The sequence below is a fragment of the Procambarus clarkii genome, chromosome 56 (genome assembly GCF_040958095.1).
Source record: "Procambarus clarkii isolate CNS0578487 chromosome 56, FALCON_Pclarkii_2.0, whole genome shotgun sequence".
Classification (NCBI taxonomy): Eukaryota; Metazoa; Arthropoda; class Malacostraca; order Decapoda; family Cambaridae; genus Procambarus; species Procambarus clarkii.
In genome coordinates this window covers 27,781,937-27,804,942 of record NC_091205.1, presented here as the reverse complement: position 1 = coordinate 27,804,942, position 23,006 = coordinate 27,781,937, and the positions used below count along the sequence as shown (strand labels likewise).

Sequence of the window (23,006 nt, the reverse complement as noted above, 5' to 3'; positions counted from 1 at the left end):
TTGTTGATGTGATGACTTATATTGAATTTTGTAACAAGCTCATCAAGATTGTAACTTGCTTAGTTAAATGAATTGTGGGGTTCAGTCCCTGAGCCCATTATGTGCCTCTGTAACCCTTTCCACTACCGCCCACAAGATGGGTATGGGGTGCATAATAAATGAACTAAACTAACTAGCTGCGAGGATACATATATCCTGCTTGTAGGACCCGTCCTAGTCTCTTTCAGATGAGGCTTCATGGGGCATAGAGAGGAACTAGCATTGTGGCTGCCTCGACAGTTGCAACAAAATGGGACGATTTTTTCACTTCTTTCAATCTTGACTACACTCTCGCGAGTCGTGTTTCTTCCCACAATACCGACACCTGGGGTCAAACTGGCATTTCCATGCCATATGTCCCCAACGTGACATTTCATGCACAGTATGGGCTCCTCAATGTATTTTGCAACGTTCCTATAGCCTAGTCCTTGCACAAAAATTTTCTCCGGCGCCTCACCCTTTACCAAGGCAACAACCTGGCTTTGTTTGTTTAATTCAATTGGCATGTTGTAGGGAACAACAGCCTCTTCCTTCTATTAAATTGCCTATCTTGAGTCCTGCTGAGTAGGGTCTCATTCTTTGGTCTCTTTGTAATTTTATCGTCACTCTCACTGTCTGTTATTATTTCTCCGTTTCTTTTCGCTCATTGGTACTTCAAACGGTCTGTTATCATCTTGTCTGTCCTCCTCACTACCACTTTGGCATACCGTTTCAGCCATTTTCTCGACACTCATAGGCACTGTCAACAATCGAGAACAAATTCACAATATCCTGTATCACCACGTGCAAAGACGAAAAGTGTGGGGGCAATACTCCACCTCCCACCAAGCAGCGGACGTCTATTGAAGAGCGCCAACACTTCGACCGCACACGACCGTGTTCTGGTCACAACTGAGGGGGTAACATAGCAGAAATCAGCAATTGTACACGTTGGTGAACAGCATTGTTTAAAAAATAGCTAGACATGGGTTGACATTTAGGGGGTAAGGTAGTTAGGTAGTACTTGGTTTTACTCTTAAACTGGTTGAGAGAGGTACAGCCTTTGACATGATTCGGGAGGTCATTCCACATTCTGGGTCCTTTGATTTGTATAGCACTTCTAGTTTGGTTACACACAGCCAAATTGTGTAACAGGAAGAGGTCTTGGACACAAATTTGTTCCATGCTAAATGTAGAGGAATCAGCTGAGTATTCCTCAAATAAAATAAGTTGCCTCAGCTTATAAGGTAAATAAAATAAGCATTTCTCAAATAAGTAGCTGCCTCACCTCACTGCCTTACTGCTACATGGTCACTGCTTGACGCAAGCGGGGATGTTTCTGGCGGGGGAGAAAGAAACAATTGCGCAGCGCGTCCCGCGGCGTTGCGCGGGCAGTTTGGGGCCGTATAAATACGGGCGCACAATGGGGATCTGCCCTCACTCCGCCTGCCCTCGCAAAACCCCACCCTCCCCCCCTTTGCAAGCGGCTGCTTTTGTACCCCGTCATGCTTTGCACAGTTGTCCCGGATGTCTCCCCACTGCATGTGGGAAAGGGGGGTGCAGCGCCGGTCCCCAAGTGTCCCGCTGTCCGCAGCTAATACTTTGCCCAGTCTAGGTGCTAGTAAGCCCTACTTGTAGTCACCCCCTTCTCCTTATTCATTAGGTCTTTCCGGCCTCTTGGTCGGGTACATTATGTGTTATGTGGTCTCTCACTTATTAGTTACTCTTTGTGTCCTGCCTGTTATATCCTAGTGTTATATAATTACTCACATTTGCATTCGGCCTTAATTCTAGTACCAGTTAAGCTTTACGTTTCTGCAGAATTAGTTTCCATGTCACTATAGGCTAAGGTCTCATAATTACTACGGGTGTACCTTTTAAGTTAAATCTAGTCCTCGGACTTGGAATTGTTACTGTTAATTCTTACTTTATATATTTACATGTTCTGCAGAATTTAATCTTCAATAAACTTTAACGCCCCATGCTGCCAGTATCTTTCTCCCCCTGGTCAGAAAATAGCCTTCCCGGCATGGTGTCTTCTTTTGATAATTACTTGTTCCACACCCAAGTTGTATAACAGGAAGAGGTCTTGGACCCCTACTTCCCTCTCTCTTTTTTTAATAGTCCATATAGTCATAATTATAGCTTTAAAGAGGTTTCAGAAGAACATGGTGTTTCAGGTAGAAATGCATATCAAGGTAAGTTAATTTATAGATATATAAAGTACTGTCTAGAAATATATTACAGTACTGCAATTGGTACATTATATTACAGATGGATAAATGAAGAACATAACAGTACAGCCCCTGTAGATGCTAGGGTGTAAAAAAGAAATCTAGTACAGTATTGTTGAATTTAGTTCACATACCTGTTTTGGAAAATTCAAGATTTGGCCAAGGGAATTTTACATTATGGAATATAGGATTACATAGAGGATAGGCTCCTTGAAGGTGTCCACTTTTTGGAGAGGAAACTCATGTGTTCTGTTCTTGGATGGCTTTTGCTCATCCCTACTCTTACATGTGAGGATAGCATAAAAGTTAAGATACCCACAAACTTTGCTCATCAAGCTAAGGGTCCATTTTGTATGGATGGTTTAGGGCATTCAAGCTGGGGTACAATATCACAGGTATTGCAAGTACAGTACCTGTCAAGTTGTGATTTTCCTGGACCCTTTGTCATCTTGCAACAGTCAGGTGCCAGTCAGCTCCAGGCTGTCATATTGAATGGTTGTGTGCTGCATTTTGCTATGCTATCCTACCTTGTTTTTACATATATTTTAGTGGTGCTTATGGTTGTATATTGTTATGGGACCTACCAAGGAACTAAGCAATGAAACCATTGCTCAGAGCATTGCTTTAAAGGATGCAGGCCACCAAACTAAGGAAGTAACTCTATTGGTCAGTGTGGCTAAGTCAGCGGTGAGAAAGAATTGTGTACAATTCAGGGAGGAAAACAGCAGTGAGATGCCATCACAATAAACTTGGTCTGGGTATCCCAGGAAGACCTTTTTAATGTCTGTGAACAATGTAAAATGTTCATTGGAGAGTACACATCGTGTGACAGCAAGGGTAGTGAAAGAATACATCTTTAAAGTGTTTGGTGAAGTCTGTGCATACCGTATCTCGCAACATTTACAATTTGGGTTTTACTAGCCATATGCTGGCATCTTCCAACAGGACAATGCACCTGCTCACACTGCCAAATCTGTTACTAAGTGGCTTGATGACTGCATGGTACCCATCATTAAGGCTTGGCCAGAGTCCAAATCTCAACCCAGTTGAGAATCCCTGGCACATGGTTAAGAGGGATATGGAGTGCAGAGATGTCAGCTCCATACCCAAGATCGAGGAAGTCATTCATCGGTTCTGGGCAAACATCTCGCTGAAACACTTACCCCACTTACGACATCTCCAAGCTGTGAAGAAGAGGCCACCCAACCAAGTATTAAAAGGTAATTATTGTATAGTAAAATGTTTACTTTAAATATCCTTTTTTTTTTTTGTTGAGGGAAAAGGGGTGGGGGTGCATTGTGAGGAGTGCAAGGGGGGAATTGTGTAAAACCCTGGTTTGTGCCTCGGAGAGGCTGCAGGATCCAGTAAGTTCAGTAGAACTTCGGTTTCAACTCCTTTTGACCATGTCGTAGCTCAGTCGATTAAGGCAGCATCTGGGATGCTCTCGGACGCAGGTTCGAATCCTCATTACGGCCCTTGTGGATTTGTTGGGCTCTTTTTCTTCTATCTTCTAGTTTTGGCATATTTAATGCCTCTAATTTCTTGTCTTTCAGTTCCAGAAGCCATTTAATTGCATGTCTTTGCAACGTTTCCAGTTTGTCTATGTGCTTCTTGAGATATGAGCACCATACAACTGCTACATATTCAAACTTTGGTCTCATAAAGGTCGTGAACAATTTCTTTAGTATTTCACCATCCACGTATTTAAAAGCATAGCATAGGCTCCTTGCATAATGTTCTTTATGTGGTTCTCAGGTGATAGTTTTCTATTTAGAACTACCCCTAGATCCCTTTATCAGAATTGTTTAAACCTTTTTACACATAATTTGTAAGTTGTGTGGTGTCCTTTATTCACCTTAAATTCTATTTGCAGTGGTGCACCATACACTTGTTTTGTCTAGGTCTTCTTGAAGTGCATGACAGTCGTCTAAGTTTTTTTTATCATCCCTAGTATCTTAGTATCAGCAGCAAACATGTTCATCTAATTCTGTATTCCTTGAGGTAGGTCATTTATGTAGACAATGAACTGTAGTTAATGTGCAAGAACTGAACTTTGGTACTCCACAGGTCCAGTACTGTACCTTGAATGCTGCACCTATTGTGATCCCTCCTTTGCGTTATTGTACTGTAAGGACAGCCTGTTTAAAAGTCTCTTGGTACAGTATACATTTGCAATGTGCTTGCTCATATTGTTCTTATCTCTGTATAGGGTTTCAATTGTGATAATTTTTAAAACCCACCCCACATAGAACCACATTTAACCCTTAAACTACTCATGTCACCCTCAAGTGATAGAGGTCTGAAGATTAGGTGTGCCCTCTAATATTAAAAAAGTTCTAAAGATTCCATGTGGATATTGTTTATCGCTTGAGACCTCTGGCAATTATTTGTCATATTGGGAAAACATCATGGGAAGGTAACTATCGGGGGAAAAGTGCCAAGCAATTACGACTATATTGCATTTGTAAGGGACCAGGATAAGGATTTGGGATGGGACAGGGGGTAAGGAATGGTGCCCAACCACTTGGACGGTTGGGGATTGAACGCCGACCTGCATGAAGCGGGATCTGTGCTCTACCGTCCAGCCCAAGTGGTTGGGCTGGGAAAACATCAGAAAGCAATGTTTTATGATACAGAATGAGAATTTGTTTTTGTTTTGTGTCAAGAAATAGACATACATTTAATTTAGGGTACACAGATAAAGGGTTAAGGCTTATAGTTATAAAACTTTTTTTTTCCTTGAATATTTTCACTGCTATTGCTCTGTTTATGGACAAGTCAAGCGTAGTCTACCGATGGCAGTGGCTACCGTTATTTTACCTTATTAAACCAATACAGTACAGTATGTGTCTTTCCACTAGGATAAGCAGTTTTCTGCACAACTGTGTAATTTTGTATGCTCTGTTACTTTTATGTGCAAACATTAGCTTTTGTTGACTCACAATACCTTACCTTCATAGTCCTGGAGAATTCTAACCCTTTTCATCTTGTGGTGATTGAAATCTAATAATGTACTGGATATTCCTCATTTTTAGATGGTAAAATTCCATTGGGTCCCTGGCCCTATTGGTATTACCTCTATGATCTCGTGGACACTGTATTTAAAGATGATCATGCTGGTCTCGACTCTCAAAAACAGATACCTTACTCAGATTTCTATTGTCATTCATAATTCACTCGGCAACCAATTGAGAGATTTGAATAATAAGCTGCATACCATAAAGTGTGACTTGTTCTTATATCTCTCCGATCACTGCAAAAGGTGTAAACTAGCTCTGGCAAAGTTACATATTAGCCTCATGTGATTAACTTGTGTACACAATGAACAATCCTGTGATTGTTGGAACTCCTTTCTCATACCTTATAGAATGTCCTAATATTCAGGATTGGAAATCTTGCTTTCTCAATGTTCCATTTTGAGTCATTTGTCCCTTAATAAGATCCATAGTGACTCTGGTACCTTTGACTTGGCTTATCTTGTTTGTTTGCTCTTTTACTGACATCCTTAATGATATCTGGGAATATTTTTACTGGTCTGTGCCAAATGGTGCCACATAGTCCTCCAGGCTTTGTGCCTTCTTTTGATAATTACTCAATTGATGGCATGAGAGGTAAAGAACATGCTAGAAGATTGTTAGTGGTCTGGAGACTTCTTTTTGTCATTAAACCCTAAGGGAGGAGTCCTGGGGGAAAAAAAAATTGGAAATACCAGTACTGTTAGTATGTACGAGCTTGATTATATAGTAGTATATGACATCTTTACATTTATTAAAATATTTACATAAATATTTACACAAAGATTTTTGTACTGCAAAATAATAATATACAACTTGCAAATTACACAAGTTAACAAAAATCTCATAAGAGATTTAAAGAGCAATAGTAACAACAATTGGACTGAAGTAGGAAGTGAATGGCTCTATGTGAGCATTCCATTAACTTGTACAAGTAAACATTTGGCAGCTCCTCTGAGATCAATGCCATTGCTCAATAAGGAAAACAATGTTTAACACACTGTGCATTACAACAAAACATTTAGGGTTACATATCACTACCCTATTAAACACTATTTTGTTGAAGCATATGGTGTTGAAAAATTTGCTCATGGACAATTAATATTAATAAATATATACAGGAAAATTTACACACACACAGTCTTTTTGTATACATTGAGTACATTTAGAGCACTATACAATGTATAGACCAAATGCTCCTGGAGCTTTTCACATATATACATCATTGCACTGGTTTGTTTTGTATACTTATTAGTTTAAAACAAGATTATGAGTTCAAACTTGTCTTCTTTGGATAAGCCTGTCCTTTAATTTCTCTTCATCTATTTTATGAATTACCTGAAATACACTACAGAGTATTTTCATGGAACACTATTGTGATCCTAGATTAAAAACAAGACTGTTCAAGTTGGACACCGAGATCACATTTCAAGAAATCACACAATCAAAATCCATTAAGCTTATACCATTCGTATACATATTGCCAACAATGATAATTGCTATATACAACTATAGAAAAAATGCAACATGCAAAATTGAGACATATTATATTGTCTAAATCCTCTTGTATAATCACTAAAGGTGTGTTTTTTCAAAAGATTTTTTTGAGTAGAATTGCACACTACTGTTCACAAATGATACGAATGTAAACTTGCTGGTGATTACAGTATAGTCAGACTGAACATGTTTTATATCGTTTCTAGTATATATGATTGGACACAGGGTTTGCTGCAACTAAGGCTGCGATCTTAATATTCACATCTTTGTGGATTCCCATATATCTGCATTTTGTACTTTGCATCATACTATTTAAACTTTGCAAGTGTTAATTATTGAAGATGATGAATAACATAGGTTGAGCAGATTTACAAATAATGACATGTTTTTAAAGTACTGGTAAATACAGTACAGTACAGTATATAAAAATGAGATCTTAAGCTGAAATGTTAACTTATTAATAAGATAAAAAATTTGCTCTAAACATCAGCCAACTACAAATTATTTGAACTAAAAATGTTACATGTACAGTAATAAATTACATTTTCTTTTGACTCTATTACCTTTAAAACATAAGGGTAAAATATTTCCTCTGATGTGTATAATTATCTGCATTTTTACTTATATATACCTGTATATATATATATAATAGAATATATATATATACACACACACACACGTTACCTGTTGATTATTCATCCATGCTGGGACTCTGCGATGTCCCCTTTTGTCTGTCAGACAGTGGTTTCAGTGTTTTCTTTGCTGCAAGAAGAAACTAGTTATAATTTTGCACCAAAATAATATATTTGCTTAAATTAATCTTCAAAAGGAGAATAACTTTTTATATATGAATTATTATTTATTAGGAATGATATAAAAGTCATGTTTTGTAAGTGAATAATGTTATGTGGAAGACTTGTTATTTCATTAAAACATTTTATGATATAGTATCCATAAAAAGTAATTAAGTTTTGGCAATCAAAGTATTCATAGTATTCAGAGCTATGAAAAAATATTAAAACCACCAGGTGTCAGGATATGTAAGACAAGAAACCTCAAGCATAGAAAAGTCTGGAAATCAAGAAAGACACTGAAAAAAAAAAAATTTATGACACACTACATTTGTGTTTTACATGCTGAATAATGTTATTGTACTCATTCACTAATATATCAGAAGGCTTATTCATTTAAATAATATACAAAACTTCACTCCTTTAGGCCAGTGTGGACATGTATGTATAACTTTAGATGAAGTAAGCTTCGATACTGATATGATTATCCTTACCAAGATTACCTTAATCTTCCCTATGGATGGATGGCAAAGAAAATGAGAAAATGTAATTATAAAGAAAATTAAGAAAAACTCCATTATTTTATACTTTGCCATTATGAAAAATTACGAAATTGTTGAACCTGCATCTTGAAAGTAAAAATGTGGATCCAGAGAATATGATCTCCACTGTCCACCACCATAGGGTTATGTATGTGAAATTTGGAATTTAAACAGTATTTTGTAAATTTTGATTGACATGCTAGTTACTGAAATGATTTGATAATGGTTATATATTTTACTCGATATACACGAGAGTTGTGTTTAGCCTTGGCCTTTTAGAATATATCAGGATCAAAAGTCCTGTATTAGAACAGCAAGCTTACTCAGAGTCAGAGATGCCTAGAGTAATGGCGGAGATCTTGTGGGTGGCGACAAGGGCTGCCGGAAGGGTTGGGGGAGGCGAAGGTGGAGGGGGGTCGGAAGGAGATATGTTGAGGTTGTTTACTTCCATCATGTTGTCCCCCCCACCCACACTGCTCACCACTGGTGCTGGTAGAGCCTCAGGACTTGGGTCTGTTGGCGGATGCAAATGATCAACGCACTGGAGGCAGTGTGTTTACACCTGCCTCTTGCTAGTTGTACTTATGTGTTTAATTACACTGTAAAAATGTTAACACATAACAGAACCAGTTTAAACCAATTTTTAAATAGAGTATTGCTGCTGATATTTCTACGTTGCATTCATTGTTATATTCTTTGGTTTATTTAACATTACTATTTAATGTATTCAATATCCTTTTGTTTTTATATTGATCACTATTATTGTTTTCAATTACTACCCAAATAGTTAATGTTCATATAGTACTTTGAAAACAAATTTTAAATTAACCCATTTCATGAACTATTTTGAACATGTAAATAATTAATGTAACCACTGCAGCTTGGGGAGGGGGGAGGGGGGGAATAGTGGGGGGAGAAAATAGATATGACCTGCAGAAAAACCAGGGAAAAAAATAAGATTTGAGGAGCAAAAGATTGTTTAAATTTGTGTGAATTGGTCCATTCATGACAAGTCTAGGTAATGCAAAAAAAAAAAAAAAATGACCGACTTGAAAATTTCCAGTAATTAAAAGCATTGCACAAAAACAATGGAACCGATTTCAATAATGCAAAGCAGACAATATAATAATGTACTCCAGTAGAAGAGCACTGATTTAGGAGTTTGACTGGGTCTTGTGATGAGTGACACTGAGCTCCTGGTGTGTAATGACGTAAGTGCAGTTACAGGATGAGAGCTATGCTCACGGTGTCCCGTCTTCTCGGTACTCTCTCGTATAACACTTTGAAACTACCGTACTGACGATTTTGGCCTCCACCACCTTCTCACTTGGCTTGTTCCAACTGTCACTGTTAAAAAAAAAAAAAAAAAAAAAAAATTTTGGGGGGCACCTTTGTTTCCTTAGCTTGAATCTGTGTAATCTTGTTTGTGATGTTGCTGGTTTAAGGAAGTTCTCCTTGTTAATTTGGTCGATTCCTGTTAGAATTTTGTATGCGGTGATCATATCACCTCTTTACTTCTATCTTCTAGCTTTAACATATTTAATGCCTCTTGCCTCTCTTTGTAACTTCGTTTTTTCAGTTCAGGAAGCCATTTTGTAGCATGCTTTTGCATCTTTACCAGTTTGTTGATGTGCTTCTTGAGATATGGGCACCATACAACTGTTGCATATTTCAATTTTGCTCTGACAAAAGTCGTGAACAGTTTCTTCAGTATTTCACCATCCATGTAATTAACCACTCTACCAACACGACTGGACAAAAGAGGATGGTAGCCGAGGCTAATTCCCCATCCCTCTGTTGGTAATCTTGGGCATGGTATGAGGTGATTTGATAAAATACCATGCCCAAGATTACCAACAGAGTGCTGGCGGGGGGATGGGGAATTAGCCTCGGCTACCATCCTTTTTTGTCCGGTCGTGTTGGTCGAGTGGTTAAGGGATCCTGTACATCAGATGCATTGCTTCTGGCAGTATGGGTTCGAGTCACTTCTGGGGTGTGAGTTTTCAGTTGCATATATGCCTGGAGACCGTTCAGGCTTGTTCGCTTTTCTGCTTCTTGTTTGTCATTTCTGGTGATGTTCAAATACACTTCCTTGATCGTCTCTTTCTCTTTTACAAGAGAAAAGTGTGACATACACTACAAGTGTGTTGTGTGTGTCCTGCTACTGATTCTCCTTCCATATTTATGACCAATCAAGTGTTTATTCCAGCTGAATAGGCACATGTCATGAAGGGACCAGAAAAAGAGGAAGAAAGCATCTGCATGAGAATTTTCTCATTTAGCAATGAGGGTAAAAATTTGCAGTGATCATTGAAAACAGACAAATACAGCAAAACAAAGATACAACTTTCTTGTATGACCTAACTGAAAAGTATTTTAATTTTTTTTTTTACAACTATCCATATTGGTTAGTACCTTCTGCTAAGTTGTGAAGGAACTGCTTTTGACTCTGTGGTGTATAGACAACTTGCTGCTGCTGGTTGGATGGCGAATAGCGCTTTTTGTCAGCACTATCTATACTTGATCTGCTTGCACGAGACTCTGTTCGTACTACAAGGTTCTCGGGTGATATTCCTTTGACATCATGAGAGTATGGACTTTCTTGCAAGTAGGAATTACTGTGTGTGTGCAACTGAGAAACATCTGGCGAGTATCTTCTGGTGTCTGGTGAGTAGCGTCTAGAATCTACAGTAGAGAACTTTTTGGTGTCTGGAGAGTAGCGATGCTTTGTGCTTGGTGAATAGGTTCCAAACTGGTTCTCAGCCGGAGAATATCGATTGCGAGCCTAGAATAGAGAAAAACAATCTACATAAATACTGCATATGACAAATTATTATACTGAAGTAGAGAAGATTACAAATACAGTAGTTCTGCCTATTAATAAATTACCTAAAATAAGGTTTAAACTGCAATGCAGTTTTTTTTAATGTTTCAAGATGAATTTTTGATGGGTATGGTTTGTTGACATGCCAGTGCTGGATATGAAACTTTTTCAATAATTGTGTATTGTGAAATATGAATAGTAAAAGGAAAATGGGTAAGATTCTTTAATCTCTGCTGTAGTGTTTTATGGTGATCCTTTACCCAACAGTAGCAATGTTGTCAAAATTCAAAAAAACAGTGTTGAATGTAATGAAACGCCATTTTCTGGGTGAGCCCCAGAGGCTCCCTGGAGCTTATTGGGCTAAGCTGGGAAAATTGTTGGGGAAAACAACTTATTGGGAAAACCCCAAACACAAAGGGGTTTTCCAGGGCCATTGCTCCCTGAAACCTCTCTGAAGGGGCCAGGTTCTGGCGCTGGTCCCTGGTAGGTCTGAACTCCTTAGCTTATGTCCCGGTCTAATATAACAAACATTAGCCCGATAAACTCCAGGAAGCCGTAGGGGCTCCCCACAGAAAATGTATTTTATGAATCTATAGACAATATGGAGAATCCTGAGTAAATAATATCTAAATACAGTCATGTAAACTATCATCACCACATAATTACACTGTCATTAATATTGCTAATCTAGGAATATCCGGTTGGAAGAGGCAGTGGTGTGGTGAGGCAGCAGCAGGTGACATGCACCCTTTAAAGATGCTTTGTGGGCACTGATGGCTTGGCTAATTTGTTATAACATAGCCACACTGTCCCCACGAACCTCTGGTGGGTGGAGGCATAACCATATATCGGTAGACTTGACCTCTGGTTGTCTATATGCAAAAACATCCAGTTATGTCAGCTGCACACAGTGTGGAAATGTATAAAATATCCAGGGATATGAACTACTGTACTGCCTAAGCTTATTCCTTTCACCTGTACAGGTGAAAGGAATAAGCTCATGGACGTTTACTTACATGTAACCTACTGTACATGAATACACACATCAATGTGGGAAATGTAAACCACACAAAGGTTGTATTATAAACAATAAATTTACATTCCATTCACCTGGGCTGAATGTTACAATAACTTTAATAAAGTTACAATACATTAAAGCATTTTTTACTAAATCTGACTAGCAAAGAATATTCAAGAAAAGTAAGAATGTTGAGTGTGATTAAATATAACTAACAATTTGTACAAGACTGACCTGGTCCATATAGCGAGACAAGGAGGGACGAGACTCCACCCGCAGGTTGTCTGCTTTATCTGGCATCTCGTTATCTGATGCTGTCGTAGTGGATAGTCTCTCACTTGCCCAAAGTGGGGAGGTCACATTATGTTCTGGCCACAATAACAAAATTATTCATACATAAATTTGCTGTTTTAGATTATAGATGAACTTTAATTGTAATTATTAAAATGAGAATACAAGCACATACTTACTTAATCATTTCACTACCCACTTTTCATGGGGTGGGGAGACACATGAATCCAGAGAAAAGTAAGTGAGCAATATAAATAAAAAAAATTAATTTGTTAGGTCATCCACATAGCATAGTATCATGTATAAACAAGCAGCACTTCACTGATTCATAAGATGAGGTGTACAGTGCTTGTGAATATTCATATACAGTACATAATAAATGCAGTTACTGTACTATACACTCCTGTCCTTAGTTTGTTCATTTACTGTACTATTCTTACAAATTACTGCTACCCAGTCTTGTCTTTTACCATATCCAATATGCTGTGCACATGCACAACCTACTTTCTCACTCAGGCCTTCCTTATCTCAATTTTAATCAAATATACCAATCGGTCATTTAACATGCTCAAATCCTCTTGGTATGTTCTCCTTAATCTTGCAGTTTGTCTACTTTTGTGCAACACATCGAAGATTTTAATTTCTATTTCCCATTATTGGGGACAAGAAGCCTGTTAAGCTTATTGAGGCCTCCTTAGGCCAACAACTGACTCTTCCCAGGATGCAAACTACAACAAATGTTGTACTCCCAGGTACCCCATTCATTGCTAGGGAAACAGTGACCAGGTACTCACCTAGTTGTGCTTGCAGGGGGTTGAGCTTTGGCTCTTTGGTCCCATCTCTTGTGGGAAACTTGTATGTATGGTGTATGGAAACTTGCCCAAATGTCTTATCCTGTGCTGGAATCGAAGCCGGGATCATTTGGCTCACTTTGTTGACCATAGTATTACAGGACACCTATCCACTTATTTTCAACAGATGCTTCTCAGATTGTCTACTTCAACTTCTTTAACTTGCTATCACTGAAGTGTTTTGTAGCCATACACAAGGGTTGGCTCTACCTTTACTTCATGCAGAATTACCAGAATTTTCCTGAGGTCCACCATTGCTCTAGTGGCCTCAACAATGACAGGAAGTCAGCGGGTTGTCAAAAGATCCACCATTTTCCCTGATGGTTTAATCTAACTGGATTTTGAACTGTAGCAATATTTTGGCATTTTTTTTTTTTTACCTGAGGGCCACTAACCTTAGTGGCCTCAACGAGGACAGGAAGCAGACACTTATGGTTACATCTGCAAATATTCCTTGCTCATTTTTCCTAGCCATGGCTTTCATTACACCATCCAATTCCCTTCCCTAACTCGCCCTACTCTCAATTTTCAATACACAAATTCCTCTTTTTATTATTCATTCATGCTAGGTAATTGAAATGATTGATGACTACTTGCACTTCAAAAAAAAAAAAAAAAAACAGCAATGTACAACACTATGTACAGTAATGTGAACACTATCCAATTTTCTTACTACTGTTTCTATGTTAAAAATGTTGAAATATTGATAATGAAATATAATTTCAGTATACTGTACTAAATTTTAGTTTTCCAATAAAGTTTGCACTAAGCATCATGTGCTAACCTTTATAAATCCCTGGGTATGCAGGTGGGAGCTGAGAGGACCAATGAGTGGCATAGAGAGGGCGTATATTATGTAGGAGAGGGGACCCTGCAGCCCCTGTAGGACCAGATCCACCAATCATGCCAGGAGGTGGAGGGGGAAGTGCTTCTGCGGTTGTGTCAAGATCGTAGATGTTGGGCAGATAACTAGATGGCTTAGGCGGAACTTCTACGAATACCAAAAGGGATTAAAATAAATTTTCTAGCTACAGCACTTTTGTATCGCTAGTTATCATTTAAAAACATGAATATAGTATTCTATATTCATATCACTAATTTTTATTGCTATTCAATCTACAACATAAGAAACAATTACTAATTAAATATGATGGTAAAAAAGTGATGATACAATGAGTAAATATAAAGTTAAGAAGAAATCTATCATTTCTTTACATCAAAACACTACAGTATATAGAAACTACTTACCTGGTGGAGGGTTGGTCCTTCTTTCATTGACTCTAAGGGTGCCATTGTGTGTAGTTGTATCATCTTCATCACTAGAGTGCGAAGATGCTAGGTCCAAGGATCGGTGATCCAGGCTCAACTCACTCTCACTCTCGCTCTCCCGATGCTTACTGCTGCTGCGCCCTGTAGCACCTGAAATACATGATTCTTTGGATATTTTAATTCTTGCCAAATTTAGGTAAATGTTTAAAGCAGTTGTTTTTGCATGAACATACCACATAAACAAAAAACTTACATTTTTATACATATCACCTGTTCATAGTTGCATTTGTGAAACAAAAATATTTAATAAAGAGTAGAAGTGATAATGATGCTAGTACTGTCAAAGCTATATTACCTCATGGTTATCTAATGAATCTTAATTCAAAATATATATAACTTCCAATGTAAAATTTAGTCCAAGACTTCACAATATTTTATAAAACAGAATAGGTGAAGTAGTACGCTTAGAAGAAGGTACTTGCCACTATACGCGAAAGTCTTATCAATGCAGAAATACACGATTTGAGTTGACTTTACTGATAAATAGTCAGATCTTGGGGTTTCTCTACATCACTGTCAACAATGTGTTCTTAACCAAGTCTTATCTTTTTTATAAAAGTACTATACTGTAGTGGTAAAATTAATGTTTTTCTTGCAATTTCCTCATTTATTGCCTTTTAAGTTATTAAAAGTGGCAATGAACAATGTTTACTGCCAAAAATACTTCAGAATTATTCATTTATTGTACTAGCGAATAAGTGTATTGGGATGCATTAACAGTCTAAAGTTTGGGGACCCAAAGATTCAGAAGAGTTGACAAGTTAATTCTTTATACATTTTAAATTAGCTCCTGTACAATACAGTATATACCAACAAGCTTCTTATTTGGAATTATTTCACTTTGCTTAGTAGCAATCAGGATAATTACAAGAAAGCTCTCATTTAACCTTAATCCTATTTAATATGGGAATGGTAAATAATATAACCAACAGAGTAATGAAAAAGACTGATATCCATTTCAACCTCACCATGCTTTCTGTGGAACATAGTAGAGTCATTGTAAGCATAAGGCGATTTGACAGACTGAGAGTTAAGATCTGTATTAGAATTGTAGTTGCTAGGAGTGCTGGAAGAGGCAACCCGTCCTCCTGCAATTGCTCCTTCACCCCGACTGTAAGGGGAACTGGAAGTCTTGCAGGTGGAACGTGATGTTGTACTGGCAGTAGAAATTCCAATGTTGCGACGCAGAATGTTGAAGTCATCGTTATATGTCAGAGCAGAACGCTGTTAAAAAATGAGAAATTATATTAGTTATATTTTCAGATGTGGCAGGCTTTAAGGGGGGAAAGCAAGCAGTACTATGGGAGAGATTTTAAGTTTTGCTCTTAAAGTGTCAAAAAGTATAAGAAATTATATTTCTATGAAATACTGGCTGAATGTTTCATCCAGCTTGAGTAAATTTTTAATATACAGTACTAGCCCTCCAACAAGTGTAGAATACTTACTTTTCATGCAAGGACCAGATAGTATTTATGAATCAACCCACTTATAAGTTTAGCCATAGTAACATTTACTTCTTTTCAAATTTAAATTCAATAAATATAATACCGTAAAAATATCTGTCTTTGCAAAAAAGTGCAATCATCAGTTACAGTTTTATAGACACTACAGATACTTACAGACACTACAGAGGTTCTGGTGACACTGAGTGACTCTTGGTATGGCACCTTCTTCCCAGTACAGGTGAGGAACATGAAGTAGAGAGAGTCCCTGACACGACTGTTCAAGAGGCAGTATCCCACCAGAATAAATACTGCAGTCAGGAGCGAGAATACAGAGAAGAAGTAGTGGAGAATTTCAAGGTCCTCTGATACGGACAAGACGGCCAGGACCCAGGTGGCACCTAGCAGTGGTAGGAACAGAATCCCTAACCACAGGAGAGTCCTAAAGGTAACATAAAATGTGATTAGCTTTTGTTACCTTAGAACAGTTTTCTGAAAATACTGCATGAAAGATAATCCGTCATGCTGATAAAATTTGAGAATAATCAGTCTTATTATGGTTGATAATTTTAATGATAATACTGAAATTCAACTAAATTTTCTCGAATAAAATCTTTAAAATTTCATACTCTTACCTCAGATTGCCAAATCCTTCCACATGACCTTTGAGCGTGAGTGAGGCACGGATAGCCATGACAAACACAAGGAGGATAATTATGACAATAGCACAGATAGGCCCAACCAATGCCCACACCACAGACTCATAAATGGACAACCAGCAGCTGCAGGAGGAATGACAAATATGTGAGTACAGCATAGTGATAGCCAGTCATGTTTAAAATATACAGCAATATGTGGACCTAAAGTGTTACTGGACATAAATAGGCAGGAGAGAATGGTGGCGTGAGGTGAGGTACAATACGTGTACACTGCAGAGGGCCATATTGGTGAGATACACGTATTGTACCTCACCTCACTTCACCATTCTCTCCTGCCTATTTATGTCCAGTACTCGATCTGTAAAATCACTCCTTCTGAAGATGTATTAATATACGAAAGTACTTAAGGAAATTCCCGTTTCATTTTTCCTCTGTGGTCTGACACTGTCTCATATATACACATATATACATACATACATACATACATACATATATATATATATAAATAAAATATACGTATATTGCATTGTGTTACAATTTACAGAAAACACTCGTATATATGTATATAACAATCACTTTTAGAAAGACCTCATCCAGCTCTTCCGGGGAAAGAGAGAGCCATGATCGAGTCCTGCCTCTTGACCCTAAATTGATTGGTGTATTGGTTAGAAGCCCAACAGGCTCTTGAACCCTTATTGGATAATGTGAATGGAGTTTGCCTCAATCACTTCACATCTTTGCACATTCCATTTGTTCACTATCCTTACCCAAAATTACTCTTTAAATTATGTTTTCCCCATTATATTGGCATTTCTCTTCCTGCACTCAGATTTACTCAGATATTATCACTATATTATCATACGTTGACATAATATGATCATATCATTATAGCGCACACACTACAATCATGAGAATTACAGAATTTTGAGCTCTAGATATTTCCACAGGAATATTACTCCTAATTCTGTCTATCAGCTAAACATGATATGAACTCTTCACATTATTCACCTCTGTTGTACTACCGCGTACATCTTTATGCAAGAGAAGGAACAATAACTCATCCAGGATTCTTCCCTAACTACTTCTTACTAATAAAGAATCACTATACAAGTCACTTATCTTCTCTGACGTGCTCAGCATTCAATATTGCTTGCACAAATTTTGCTAGTAACATTTCAGGCAATTAAACACATCAGTTGGTTACATTAATTTTCCATTCTACACTGAATTTCACACACTATTACCTTAAAAGTATTGAATTAATTAAAAACATATCACTTATAATGACTTACAAGAAGTAATTGCCATACTGGTCTGCCCTGACTCCCACAGACAATCCTACAATGATGGCAGGAAGACCATAGCCACAGGAGTAGTAAAAGCGCATCTGGCCATGGTTCACATCCCTCATCTCTGTCAGCATTCGGTATAGGTGGACACCCTCAATCAACAGCCAAGTGAACACACACAGCCAGAAGTAGTGTAGGCCAATAGCCACCAATTTACATGGGAACTATAAGTAAAATAAACAGAATGCTCTATAAGGTCAATGTACTGCAAAATGTATCGTTCAAAAATGTGAGCCATAATAAAAGGGTATTGCTGCTGGAAATGAGATTTCATGTGGCCATTCAAGTGTGACAAGCACAAACAAGTTATGAACTAGTATTGCTGAAGATAAAAGGTGTACAAAGAAAAGATAGCCCTGAAGGCTTAAAAGCATTAACATTATAAGTAAAAATACTTTATTACTAATGTACAATGGCTCATCTGAAAAATATAAGAGATGATTACGAAGACTGATAATTGGAAAATATTTTACATTATCTTTTGTTATTAAGGTTAGAAAGAACCTTGAACACTAGGAACAATGCAAGAAGTGAGAGAGGCACATCTGTCACATTACAGGCAATGCCTTTCTAATTTCTTGGGGCAAGTTTCATGCCCCACAAAACTGAGAAATAGAGATCATAATGGGTATAATATTGAGGGTACTAGAGTTGATAAGAATGACATCCTCTGTTTTGTCATAAAATGAAGAACAGTGCTTAAAACTGAACACCGAGCATCAGCTAATTCAAATTATCTTTAGCAAAAAATGGAATTGGTAGGGTTTGGGAAGATCCTCAGGAAAAGCACAGCAATAGCCTCCACCACAAAATAGAAGTATAGTTAAATAATATGTATTTAAATTCACATAAAACTAGATTTGTATTGATCACAACCAAATGAAGAAGGTATTATTAGTGTTACAAGACTAGCATACAGTACATACATTAACATTCACAATTTGGTAATCTTACCTCTTGCTGCACAAGGATGTGTCTGATCTTGAGTGCAGCCAGGAAAAGGAGTTGCACCAGAAAAAGGCAGGCAGTGAGGTTCTTGTGGATGGTATTGGAGTTGGTCTGTGCACCTCGTAGCATACAGAAGGCAATAAAAGCCATCAGGAGCAACACCAGTGATAACACCAGTCCTGTGTATGTGGTCACATCCTCTGCGATAGATGGCTCAGCCAGGAACTGTTCAATAGCAAAAACAAATCGATAGGAATTTGAACATAAAAGAAAACAATGAACTGGAAGATATGTTGTACACCAATAATCCATCTTTCACAGCATTTAAAAACATTACATCAAATTCATACATGCTCAGTACACCCCCCCTTTATTCACTTCATAATGTGTTACTATACTTAGAATGGTTGCAAAGTCAATAAATTACTGTTATATCTATGTTAGAGTTAAGCAATATCAAATATTAGTGACAAAGCATTAAAATGTGTATGAGCTCATTTTCAATTACAACATTTCTTGCTATCCAGTTGAGTTGTACATGCAACATTTTATCCCTATACATTTTACATACAGTGTACATGTATTAAACTGACTAAACTTCTTAGCTTTGTCCTTTTCATTTCCTTATCCCACTATCACATCATTCCCTCTTCCTCATGTAAATAGTTTGTATATTGAATAGTGAAACACCAATGTTTCCAGCACTTTATGCTCTCTTTTTTTTAATTAATACATAGTATGTATGTATATATTATTACATTGTGTATACTGTATAACTCATTACTTACTTCTGCCTCGGCATCATTAAGGATGACAGCAAAACTGGAGAGGTGGTTACAGGTACAGTTAATGAAGGTGTCGTTAATGTAGTCACCATAGCCATGCTCTGGTTCACTGGTCTCGCACCCATCACGTGTCCACACCCCTTCACTACTGTAAATGTCATGTATGTTACAACAGTCAATATAATGCAATTACAGTATTACAAAGTAATTTCAAGCTGCAATAAAATAAGGAATTTTTGAGGGTGTATAACAAGAGTAGATTCATATTTGGAATTGATCAGATTTTTAAATTTATATACTGTACATGTACTGTATATTTTCTGTAAAAAAATATTAAAATGTAATTTTATTAATACTTGCCTTTCAAGTTTTGTAACCCAAGTGACACATTGAGGGTTGGCCCGTTTCCCAACATGGCCCAATCGAAATCTAAGCCTCACATCAATGTTAATTTTATTTTCTATCAGTCCTCCATCAGAGGTGTGGACAGCTACAGTAAAGACTGGGGAACGTACAGCTAAGCCAACGCCCCATCGCTGCTCTACATCCACATCATAAGTTTCAGGAAGTAATATGCCCAGAGAACGGAACACGACATAGCTGACCACTGCACGAGTACTGCCCAGTGTGCCTGAGGTCGAGGTCTCATCTGTTATAAGGAACGTGTCTACAAAATTAGTCTACTGCATATCATAAACCAATGCAATTGTCTATCACCTTGACAATACTGTATTAACACAAAAATTATATTTAAGTTAATTTTCAAAAGAGGGAACCAAATAACACTTGGATTTGACATGTATTGTATAGTACAGTACAGTACTAAACTGTCCAGTTGACTCCCAAATCTGTGTGGTCATAATCTGCATTGTAAATAAAGGACCATTAAATTACTTTATGACTAAAATTCACACTTACATGTGTTTAAATGGTGATGCAATTAGTGTGATAAATTTGATTCAGTGGAGGCCCCACATTGTTAGTCTGAGAACAGATATTATCTTCTCAACTTTTATGAGCAACTTTGACTCTGGTCCTGCTGTTTGGCAAGCCTGCACAGATCTAGAGGACTAGTAGTACAGTATTGTGGGTGTCTGTGTTACCAGAGCCAATGTACTAGGGAGCTAAATTGAGGTTTCCCAGAAAAAGGCATTTCTGTTCATTCAATGCTTGAGTTTTAGAGATCTTAAAATTTCTTCACTTCACTGACAATGAAACTTTGGATGCAAATGACTAAGTGGAATATCAGACATGTGTTTATGCATAAAAAAACAGTATTGAATGTAATGAAAGGCAAGTTTCTGAGTCAGTCCCAGAGGCTCCCTGAAGCTATCGTCACTGATTAAGTGCCATACTACCTAATGTCAGCAGTTGCAGAGTTCTTTTTGCCTACCGGGAACCATGATCCAGAACCTGGCCTCCCTCAGAGAGATGCAGGGAGCGATGGCCTATGATCACTTTACATTTAAAGGATATTATCTTTGCCATCACTAGGGAAGACACCCAGAAAGATAGGCAAATCAAAACAAACCACTGCCTGGTTTAAAAATAAACTGAAGCCCCAGAATGCCAAAAGAACTCCCAAGAAGAAAAGAAACAACTAAAACTTAGTGAAGCTAGCCTCCCCCACTAGTTAGCTTCACTTTCCCCCTAATTGGGGTAAAGGAGGGAGCTGGCCCGGGCAGGCTGGGCCAACCAACTTCCAGTTCTTTAACCCTTAAACTGCACACATTGTATAAACTGTATACGATTTGAGCAACCAAACCATGCACATTGTAATATACAACTGAGGATGCCGTGCATGATTTAAAGTCTCGCACAGTAAAGGGGGCACCCATATGGTAGCCAAGGGCAATAGTAAACAGATGCCATCTTAGAAAAAAAATCCAGCGTAGGCCGCCATTGTATGAGGCCCCAATTTCACGACAGACTCCATGGCGAGCGCCATGTACCAGCTGCTGACTGCGCTCAGCGCATATTTGTCCCAATCTTTGACTGAGGATGAAATTCATCAGGAATTGTTCCAGGAGGGTGAGGAACCTGATATTAACAACTCGGACATAGATGAAGACTACACACCGTCCTCAGATGTGGATACGAGGGATATTGAAAGTGAACATGTGGGTGCCACGAGGGTCAGGCATAGGTCCTCATTTGTGCCACCCTGCCCTCACTCGCCACCAATTCGCACCCAACCACACAGTTCATGTGTTACTTTGTCAGATTATTATGTTTTGGTTGATGAGTCTGTTGAAGGCAACTCATTTTCTGGTTTTAGTGATGTAAATTCAGAGAATAGTATTACCATGCCTGTTGCTAGTGCCACTGGTGTTACCAAGTGATGTTTTGTCGGGTCAGCAGCATCTCGCCCACTTAGCACCGCTGCATGGCACCACATGAAGACAATGAGGAACCCTCATCTTCAAGTAAATTTCCATCATCGTTGGTTCCCAACCGTTACGGTATCGACACCATAGCCGGAGTGGGGAATAGCGATTCTTGCGCCTTCTATGATACCTGGTTGATGTGGTTCTGGGAGTTCTTCTACTCCCAAAGCCTGGCCTGAGGCCAGGCTTGACTTGTGAGAGTTTGGTCCAACAGGCTGTTGCTTGGAGCGGCCTGCAGGCCAATATACCCACCACAGCCCGGTGGGTCCGGCACTCCTTGGAGAAAGTTATCTAGTTTTCTCTTAATTAAAGATGTCCACGGTTGTCCCGGCAATATTTCTTATACTCACTGGGAGGAGGATGAACAACCGCAGATTTCTGATGTTTATACAGTACCTGCACATGGTCCAGTACATGGACCTGTACTCCAACTCCCCGGTATTGGGTGCAACGCAAGTAACGCCATCTGTTGGTCGTGGCATGGCATCGGTAAAGGGCTCTGGTTTCCTGCCTCAGTTAGAAGGCGAGGTCGATGAGGATGACCTCCGGTGGGTGGCGTATCAAGATCAACGCCACCACACAGTCGGTCGACCCAAACGTATATCAACAAACTCGCCAAGTGAGGCAAAGCTCGTAAACCAACTTGAATTTTTTGAAGAAATTGAGCTCACAAACCAAAAAATTTAAAGAAGGGGGGGGGGGGTATTCATAAACCGAGGTTCCACTGTATTTACAAACAGAAAAATCAAACTAATGTGATATACATCAATGAGAAAATCCACTGGGACTGTGAAGTGACATGAACCCATGACCAAGGCATTGCTAACCTCATATTTTACCACTGTACCACCACTGACTTGTTGAAAGTCTTAAACTGGATTTTTACTGAAATCACAGTAACTCTGGAGGTCCCTCCTGAAGCCAATCCAAGTTTAACTTAAGACCTGCAAGCACTTGGGTGAAGGGTAAAGTAGTTCAACATTGTACACCCCAACTTCAGATACACACAAATCTTCACCCGAGTGCT

At 38.4% G+C, this 23,006-nt stretch overlaps 2 protein-coding genes and 1 long non-coding RNA gene across 8 annotated transcripts in view; 1 reads left to right on the top strand and 2 right to left on the bottom strand.

The window, feature by feature from the left end:
• Positions 1-880, bottom strand: part of LOC123772951 (DNA-directed RNA polymerase II subunit RPB1-like) — a 31,181-nt gene extending 30,301 nt beyond the window's left edge. Inside the window, exon 1 of the mRNA XM_069305994.1 lies at positions 858-880. The gene's annotated coding sequence lies outside the window, so the exon portion shown is untranslated. The remainder of the gene's footprint in view (positions 1-857) is intronic.
• On the top strand, positions 649-20,485 carry LOC123770833 (uncharacterized). 3 transcript variants are annotated; one of them, XR_011223081.1, is made up of 5 exons: positions 649-938; positions 3,198-3,472; positions 16,093-16,299; positions 16,492-16,655; positions 20,060-20,485. It is a non-coding gene; the product is annotated as an uncharacterized lncRNA (long non-coding RNA). The 3 variants fall into 3 exon arrangements; XR_011223080.1 differs by having other exon boundaries at positions 16,088-16,299; XR_011223082.1 differs by lacking the exon at positions 3,198-3,472 and having other exon boundaries at positions 656-938.
• The window catches only part of stan (Protocadherin-like wing polarity protein stan), a 190,478-nt gene continuing 173,475 nt past the window's right edge, over positions 6,004-23,006 (bottom strand). Inside the window, exons 21-34 of one of the 4 annotated variants that reach the window (XM_069305988.1) lie at positions 19,953-20,241; positions 19,596-19,740; positions 18,814-19,032; positions 17,803-18,023; positions 16,487-16,633; positions 16,029-16,293; positions 15,378-15,633; positions 14,329-14,499; positions 13,865-14,071; positions 12,173-12,306; positions 10,512-10,881; positions 8,420-8,609; positions 8,049-8,068; positions 6,004-7,525 (exon numbers count right to left, since the gene is read on the bottom strand). In XM_069305988.1, the coding sequence (XP_069162089.1) occupies positions 8,059-8,068; positions 8,420-8,609; positions 10,512-10,881; positions 12,173-12,306; positions 13,865-14,071; positions 14,329-14,499; positions 15,378-15,633; positions 16,029-16,293; positions 16,487-16,633; positions 17,803-18,023; positions 18,814-19,032; positions 19,596-19,740; positions 19,953-20,241 (2,624 nt within the window). In that variant the 3' untranslated portion in view covers positions 6,004-7,525; positions 8,049-8,058. The remainder of the gene's footprint in view (positions 7,526-8,048; positions 8,069-8,419; positions 8,610-10,511; positions 10,882-12,172; positions 12,307-13,864; positions 14,072-14,328; positions 14,500-15,377; positions 15,634-16,028; positions 16,294-16,486; positions 16,634-17,802; positions 18,024-18,813; positions 19,033-19,595; positions 19,741-19,952; positions 20,242-23,006) is intronic. The other 3 variants (XM_069305987.1, XM_069305989.1, XM_069305990.1) reach the window with 3 other exon arrangements.